The sequence below is a fragment of the Polyodon spathula genome, unplaced genomic scaffold, assembly GCF_017654505.1.
Source record: "Polyodon spathula isolate WHYD16114869_AA unplaced genomic scaffold, ASM1765450v1 scaffolds_1667, whole genome shotgun sequence".
Lineage (NCBI taxonomy): Eukaryota > Metazoa > Chordata > Actinopteri > Acipenseriformes > Polyodontidae > Polyodon > Polyodon spathula.
This window is the reverse complement of record NW_024473143.1, coordinates 1,922-10,726: the sequence shown is the minus strand read 5'-3', so window position 1 is coordinate 10,726 and position 8,805 is coordinate 1,922. Positions and strand designations below refer to the sequence as shown.

General features: G+C 44.2%; 1 protein-coding gene across 1 annotated transcript; it reads right to left on the bottom strand.

The window, feature by feature from the left end:
• Window positions 1–324: 324 nt before the first annotated feature.
• Window positions 325–8,245, bottom strand: LOC121310016 (zinc finger protein ubi-d4-like; the record flags this gene model as incomplete). Its single annotated transcript, XM_041243196.1, has 6 exons — window positions 325–866; window positions 1,301–1,382; window positions 1,832–1,944; window positions 3,047–3,175; window positions 4,056–4,193; window positions 8,110–8,245. Coding segments are annotated over 6 exons (678 nt in total), but the record flags the coding sequence as incomplete, so codon positions are not given.
• Between the last annotated feature and the right edge of the window lie 560 nt (window positions 8,246–8,805).

Below are 8,805 nucleotides of genomic sequence, written 5' to 3'. Positions count from 1 at the left end.
TGTCAAAGCTACAGTATATGAACACGTGTCCCTCTGTGTACCGGGTACATTCTTCCAGTGGCTGCACCGTGATCACACCGCGTCTCCGGCAGAGGGGTCCAGGTATCTTCTGTAGGGTGGGGTCTGTCTCAAAGGAGGGAGGGAGGGGGTTGAGAGGGGTCCATGTATCTTCTGTAGGGTGGGGTCTGTCTTGAGGGAGGGAGGGAGGGGGTTGAGAGGGGTCCATGTATCTTCTGTAGGGTGGGGTCTGTCTCGAGGGAGGGAGGGAGGGGGTTGAGAGGGGTCCATGTATCTTCTGTAGGGTGGGGTCTGTCTTCTGAGGGAGGGAGGGAGGGGGTTGAGAGGGGTCCATGTATCTTCTGTAGGGTGGGGTCTGTCTCAAGGGAGGGAGGGAGGGGGTTGAGAGGGGTCCATGTATCTTCTGTAGGGTGGGGTCTGTCTCGAGGGAGGGAGGGAGGGGGTTGAGAGGGGTCCATGTATCTTCTGTAGGGTGGGGTCTGTCTCGAGGGAGGGAGGGAGGGGGTTGAGAGGGGTCCAGGTATCTTCTGTAGGGTGGGGTCTGGGAGGGAGGGAGGGGGTTGAGAGGGGTCCAGGTATCTTCTGTAGGGTGGGGTCTGTCTTGAGGGAGGGAGGGAGGAGGTTGAGAGGGGTCCATGTATCTACTGTAGGGTGGGGTCTGTCTTGAGGGAGGGAGGGAGGGAGGGGGTTGAGAGGGGTCCATGTATCTACTGTAGGGTGGGGTCTGTCTCGTGAGCCCGTGGGAAAGGATCGAAGGAGGCGGTTGTCTCATGGAGTGCCATCAGGGTTCTGGTATATGGACGCTTTGTCTTTCAATAAATCCAGACACAGATGACAACTCCAACTTCCTAATAAAAAAAATAATGAAACAACATATTAATATAAAGCACCCAAGACCACCAGCCTCACTTCACATCTATCACATGATTTCTTCATTTTGAAAATAGCAGGTTGGGTTTTTTTTAGGGTCTCATTTTAAGTGCAATTCCCTTGAACAGATTTCAAGTCTTGGAATTGGGATTCTCATGCTTTTAAGCACGTTTTGAGTGAACAGGTTTACAATACAGCACATTCATCCCAGTGGAGAGCGGGGCTGGAAGCAGAGATCATTTGGGACCACGGACTGCAAAACATTTGTAAAAACTGACCAAATCAAAAGAGCTACCCTGATGAGCTCTCCATCAGACAGCTGTGACTTTCTGATGACGAGACCACAGGTGTACCTGGAAAAGACTTGGACGGTACACGTGGTCTCCACGACCAGTCACACAAAGAACCTCACCTTCAGGGGGTTCTGACATGGCCGGCTGTAGACAGTACATGTGGTATCCACGATCACAGTCATCACAAAACAGCAGCTTGTCCTGAAACAGAAAGAGCAGGTTAGGCACTGAAACTCCTGTGGGGTAACCATTCATCAGGCACTGATGAATCAGAACAGATCACATCAGAGTGGAGGTATGTAGCGTTTAAATTGTGATACAGGGCCAAAAGCACTACAAAGCTCACTGGAGTTACCAAGTGTCCTTGAATGAAGAATTGGTGCATTTTATAGGTGGCCCACTGTTTTCTGCATATCTCGATACGGATTGTATCGTGACACAGGGGTGCGCCGTTGCACCCCTAACCCCAGGCACTGCAGGAAACGCAATGTTCGGGTAAGAAATGATCCACAAGGTGACACACAGCGCTTGGCACTGATATTCTCCACAGCTGGTGTGAAGAAGGCGATTAGCAGGTTGTAACAGATGACAGGCTCTCTCGGGTGTTAAAGGATTGAAGGCAGGCTGGGGGCAGGCTCCAGCGGACTCACATCGTTCTCCGAGGTGCCGCAGATGTTGCAGCACTTGCACTCAATGCACTGCCAGCGATAGGTTTTCACCGCAGCCATCATGACCGGAGTGAACTGGAGACAGGAGGGGTGTCCTGAGAGAGACGCAGGAGAGACGTCGGGCAGAGTTACAAACACACGCACAAACTGAGCTAACCTAATCAAACTGGGTACTGGACTACACTTTATTTCCTGTTTAAAGTTGTTAAGTTTCTTTAACAATTTCAAACTAAAAAGACACTTCAAAACTAAAGCAGCTACAAATTACATTCCTATTATTTTTCTCCCGCTCCTCGTGCTTTTTTTAATCCTGTAACTCAAGCTTTTGAGCAGTCTGTTACTTTCTTCTTCTAGTTCACTGCCACACACACGTAACAAAGTGTCTTTATATCAGTAAGAGCCAGCGCCATCTAGTGGTCAGCTACTTTGGATCAAGTTTCTTTTTGTTTTACTGGCAATACAATGCTGTGCCTAAATGGCGCTAATATAATATAAAGACACTTTGATCTGGCCTATATTACATATATGTATGGCAGGCAACTAGAACTGAAGTGCAGCTCCTGAACTCAATCAAAAAACACAAACATAGCCTATCCCCTTTAGTCACAACTTTTTTCTTTTTTCTTTTTTTAAACTGTTGGGGACGAGAAGTTACCCTGTCCAGACTTTAAAAAAAAAAACACACAGCTCTGTCCAAAGGCTTTTCATCACCCTATAGAATTGTTTCCACGTCGAATGAAACCTGCTGAATATTGAACTACATACCGCACTGTAGTGTCCCACATACTGAATGAAAAACTGACAAATATAAAAACTGCATTTAGAAATCTAACATGAAATACCGTACTACTATTACGGCAGACTTTGGTAATATCATTTTCTTTGATTGCATGATGTTAAATAAAATCTCAACTATGTTCAGGTTTTTTTTTTTTTTTTTTTTTGGCTCAATCCTAAAATTCTCAGTGATGCAAGGTGTTTGCCCGCAGCTGTGTGTGCATGATAAATTACGGCACAGTTAGGAAGCGCGGTAGAATTATACACTCAGGTGAACAAAAGGCACATTTGAAAAATAAATAAATATACATAAATAAAACACACAGTATTTGGTCAACTGCAATAAAAAAAAACACTGATTATATCATAAAGTTGAGGGCTGTTGAAAGAGAGAAATCAGACAGCAGGGGGGATCTGCACCTGAGCGGCCGCAGTCCGAGCAGGACACCAGCCCCTCAGCCTGGCCCGTCTTGTGGTTCACTTTGGAGTCTCCCAGACAGAAGTCGCAGTAGTTGTTGGGCAGCGCCAAGCCATCAGGCCCTTTTTTAGCTGTGAGCAGAAATCAGAGCGGACAGGTACACTGTTTACAACCCACATCACTTTACACAAGGAATCCATTCGTTACGTTCAAAATGTTTGCAAGTTACAGACTTTTGTTCTTTTTAGGCTCTTGTCAGCCTTTAATCCAGGCTAAACAGTTTTTCATGTATGATGCTAAAGATCAAAACAAACTGTTTCTTCCTGTAGGTTTCAGGGTTTCAAATTGAAGAATAAACTACAAGCAAAGAACCAAAACATTTTCCCAGCTGAAGAAAAGGCAGCCAGGAATAACACTGTTCGTGCTAATTGTGATGGCTCGTTAGGGACATGAAGGGGAGGGGAGTTACATAAGATACATTCTCAGCATCTCAACGTTTCAGATCAGAAGATATAATGGTTTGAAATCTCATGGTCTGTAGCTTTGACACTTATTTATAAACATCATAAACTGCTAGGGGTGTAAGTAAATATATCATATAAAGAGGTCGGTATCATTTACATTGTAATACAAGACCAAAAGCACAACATAGCTAACAGTACTTCATCAAGTGGTTCTTGAATACCTCCTCTCCCTGTCTCATGAAACTGTTCTTTTAACAGAACAACCCATCATTAAAATGACCGTTTGATCTTCTTATGCCAATCAAGGTCAGCCCATGTATACATATCATATCACGACATGCATTGCATCATGAGATCAGTGTATTGTTACAACCCTATTAATTGCTGCTTGATTATTATTACAACATTAAACCTCAGGAGAGCTGGCAGTGAATGCCGCATGAACAGATTTCGTGAAACGGTTTGTATTCCAGTCTGTTTGCATTAGCGAGACTCTGCTGTGCGTATTTCTAACGGTGCTCTTGCAGTGAGAAAATGCTGGACTCACATTTCTGCTCCTCGGATCGGGGGCGGATGGGGGCGCGTGGCTCCGGATCCTCTCGATCCTCCCCCTCCTCGTCTGCCAGGTGGGAGTGTGCGTAGTGATAGCTCAGCCCGGGGCGGTTCTTGTAGCGTTTCCCACAGACTGGTGAGCAAAACAAGACGTCACACACACACAACATGGACAGTCACCTCCACCAGACATTCCAGCCAATCAAATACCATCAAACCTCACATGCTGTTCGCAATACAGATCTCTACAGAAGACAATGCATGAACGAGGGGAGGCAACTCGGCCCACAAATGGTTCACAGCAGCTGATTGATCTCAAACTTTGTCTAGTCAGCTCTTGAAGGATCCCAGTGATTCACAAACCAGATAAGTGGGTGACCCATGTCACAGGCTGCATGCCAGTCATTACAGGAGCAGCTGGTTGGAAACAGTGTTTACTTTAAACGCAACATGTAATATTAGACCAACTTAAAGAAATCTGTTTGCTTTCAGTTAGTGTTTCACTTCAACGTGTCATTTCCTGTCACTAACCAAACCAGCTGCTTCCCTTAAACATGGAGCCAGTGCCATGCTTGAACAGGGCAGGCGTGAGCGAGGAAGAACACACACAACACCGGGAAGCAGGGCATGCAAACTACAATACCAGATTCACCCATTCATAAAAAATACTACATTTAAAATGAAATACAGGTTGGCTTCTTTAACCCTTTGCGGTCCATTTATTTAGCGCCTGTCAGACGCGTCAGGTTCAATTTATTTTCACAAGAGCGGTTTATTTTACTCGCTGTTTAAAAGTAATTTTATTCTCAGTAAAACAGGTTTAAAAGGCGCTGTATAGGAACAGGACACTCAGTACTGCATCTCCAGCCCCAAGCCTTGCTCGCTGTATTTATCACATCTCTCTTCATAGTCATGCACACTGATAAATCATCTCCTCATCACTCGTTTTATCAACAAACTCCACAATAATGCGATCCAAGTCATTACTTTATTACTATAACACCTCAAAAAGCTTGGCAAATGTCCGTGGTTTTCTTTGAGCGCTGGATGTGGAAGCAGCTCTCTTGTTTGTTTATGTCCGTGGTGAAGGAACTACACGTATTGCTCAGATCAGCCTCTGGGTTTTTTGGGGTTTTTTGGGGTTTTTTGGGGTTTGTTCCCCCCCACCCCCACCCCCCCCGAAAAAACTACTAGGGACCTGTACTTGGTCTTTTTGATGACCGGAAAGGAAAAATTGTAATGTGGGACTTGGTCCAACACAGGACCGCAAAGGGTTAATAAAACCCACACGTGATCCCTAAACATCCAATGCAGGTCAGATTCACGGGACCATTTTACTACCTGAACCCCTTCAAACAAACTGAAATGATTTCTTTTTACGAGGTAGGACAAAACTATAACAGGGGAAACAGAGGGGGCTGAAGAACTGTTTTTTGAGAATTCGATGGAGCAGGGGCCTGATTGTTCAAGCTCCTGTCATGTCAATAATATACCTAACCAAGGGGAGCTTTGAATCCCAGGTCGAGTAACGATACTTGAGAAAGGAGGAGTGCAGGGCGGTGTTCCTGTGCTGGGAAACACATGGCAGGAATGGGAAATGGACATTTCCAGGGTTAAACGTGTAATAACCAAGGGTTTAAAAAAAACGTTTATCTGTTACAATAACACCCCACTGAGTTCTGTTGAATTGTGGGAATCTGTTAACCTGTAACACAGGAAGGAAGTGAACAGGCAGCAGAGCACAGCCAAAACCTTTTAGTATCACTACGCATTTTAAGAAGGATCGAAAAGGTCTAAATCAGCATTAAAGACACGCTGTAGTGCTCAGATACAGTACGAGGTATTGAATGGATTCCAATAGTGTTCACTAACAGAATTTATTTTCAATACATGGTGTACTATACTGTGTGTTTATCAGTGTTCAGTAGCTTCCTCTGATCAAGCGCAGGGCATTTCATACAAAGTGCAAGAGAACGTACACTCTTCACTAGAGGAGCCACTAAACACTTAAACATATCAGAAGCCATTAAATCAAAATAACTTCCAGTAATGAAATGCGGAATCTGTTCCTATAGAAGCTGCTGTAGTCTGAATGTTTCAAGTGCTTTGTCATTGACACTCCGACAGTGAGATCTACACTCTCAGCCATATAATAAGTGCAGCTGCTGCAAATAGTTTTCAATGGGGACGTGACTTATGTCTGTTAACAGCATCGTGTAATAAAAACACGAAGCTGTTACCACTGCAGCGTTCTGTACGCCAGCGTTTCTATTCAGAACAATCACTGAACAGCTCCTCACTCACATGGGAACCTTCTAGTCTCATACTTTTAATTATATTGAATTGTTTTTAACTGTCAGTTATAAATACAAGACTATAGCTGCCAGTATCAAAGCCAGATGCATCCCTTACATGTACATGCAAAAACATACATTCAGATTAACCAAGTTTGACCACAACTGGATTAAACAGTGGTAAATGCAGGTGCAATGCACGTATATGAAGACAGACAGGGATCTCTTTACAGCACCAGATTCTGATACTCTCAATATCGTGTTTTTTAACTATTGGATAAGCGGGTTTGTAAAACTTCACCGTGCTACATGCATTCGGTCACCTCTCATTCCCTGTCACTGTGGATATCAGCCATGAAAACGTGTTTAGAAAACCCCGAGTCACACCTTTAACTTCACACCATGGGAGAGAAGCAAGTGTGAAAGGCAGTACAGGAAAGCTGGTAAACCATTAATCTGCACTTCATGCTTTTCATGCGAGACGAAAACGAAATGATCTGTACAAAACCAGCAGTCCTGCTACCATCTCACGAACACAGAACGAGACAAAGCTGAGATCAATCAGAGGCAGCCCTGCTGCACACAGCCTCTCACTGCACTGTGTGATTGAGCACTGAGATCAATGAGGGGGAACCCTGCTGCACAGCCTCTCACTGCACTGTGTGATTGAGCACTGAGATCAATGAGGGGGAACCCTGCTGCACAGCCTCTCACTGCACTGTGTGACTGAGCACTGAGATCAATGAGGGCAGCCCTGCTGCACAGCCTCTCACTGCACTGTGTGACTGAGCACTGAGATCAATGAGGGGGAACCCTGCTGCAGTCTCTCATTGCACTGTGTGACTGAGCACTGAGATCAGTGAGGGGGAACCCTGCTGCAGTCTCTCACTGCACTGTGTGACTGAGCACTGAGATCAGTGAGGGGGAACCCTGCTGCACAGTCTCTCACTGCACTGTGTGACTGAGCACTGAGATCAATGAGGGCAGCCCTGCTGCACACAGCCTCTCACCTATGGAGGAAACAGTAAAAGCAACACAGGGTTCAGTGATAAAGCTGAGCAAAGCTTTCCCATTCGTTAGAATGACCAATTCCATTAAAGGACTTCAAGCAAAACCAATCGGTATAGTAAGTCTTATTTTGAAATGCAGCGTAATCCACACTGCTCATCTTACCAGAAGATGACTTTAAAATAGAAATGTATTTTAATCCCGTTTTCCAGAAGTTCTTTAACACGTTTCAACAGAATATTCCCTGGAATAAACAGATCCTTCTGGTTTTGCCTGTTCACTGATCAGAAGTAAAAAAAATAAAACGAAGTTTCCACTTGTGGAATTTTATTTCCATGCCTCTTATTTGTACACCCGTGAATGCAAAACTACTGCATGGTGATGCCTTGTCCATCAGGCAGACACACAGGTCCTAACAAAGTGGCCAGGCAGGCAGGGAGAACTAAACTGCCTGGTGCATCCATACTGCCCCACACTCCAATATTCCCAATGACTCATCACGATGGGATCAGCTGTTCTCTAGACATTGCTGAAATCTGATCCACGCATTGCTGTCAAATGAGTCAAACTTCGCCATCAGCTAGACATTTCATGGTAAGATGCGCTAATACAATTCTTTGTTTGAAGTCCTTTAATTGTAATTGAAGTAAAAAAAAAAAAAAAGAATTCCAATAATCAAATATTGCATTTAAAAGTAGTCACAGGCTACTGACAGACAAAGGCAGAATGATCAAACAGATGAGATACCTCGTTCTGAAGGTTTGGGAATATGCTTTTGTTTGTAACTATCTGAAACAGAGAAAAGAGAGGGAGGGAGAGAGAAGAGAGGAAGAGAGGGACTCAAAGAATATTTAGCTGCTGTAAAGAATGCCTCTAGGTGAAGGTTTAAGAAAGAAAGAAGTTAAGAACTCGCTATTCTGTATTCTTTACTCAAAACTAAGATGGCTGCTACGCCACTCACAGCAAAATCAATGCTAGCCATCTAGTTAAGATCTGCATGTTATAGAATTCAACTTTTTTGCTGGTTATTACTCAGTGCTGATAATAAACCACTCACCTTTCAGAGTATTTGTTTTAATTGTGCAGCAGCTTGTGAAGTCTGTTTAATGCGATAACTTTCAGCACTTCGCTTTATCTAAACTATGGTGGTTCTCAATGCTGGCATCATTTAAACTGTTAATATAAACTATTTTAAATACATTTTTACAAGGACAAAATTAAATGATACTAATGCCACGTTTCCATCTGCACTATGAATCCAGTGCTGGACACTCAATCTCATCCTGTTCCCAGTATCAAACTGGGGCAGCTTGCACCTGCAGTCCACAATCCACTCTGCAACCGGACACATGACACACAAGTCAAACCTGCATGCATCACGATGCTGTATAGCTGCTATTTATGAATTAATTCACCAGCTTCCAGTATTCCCCGGACTGTATA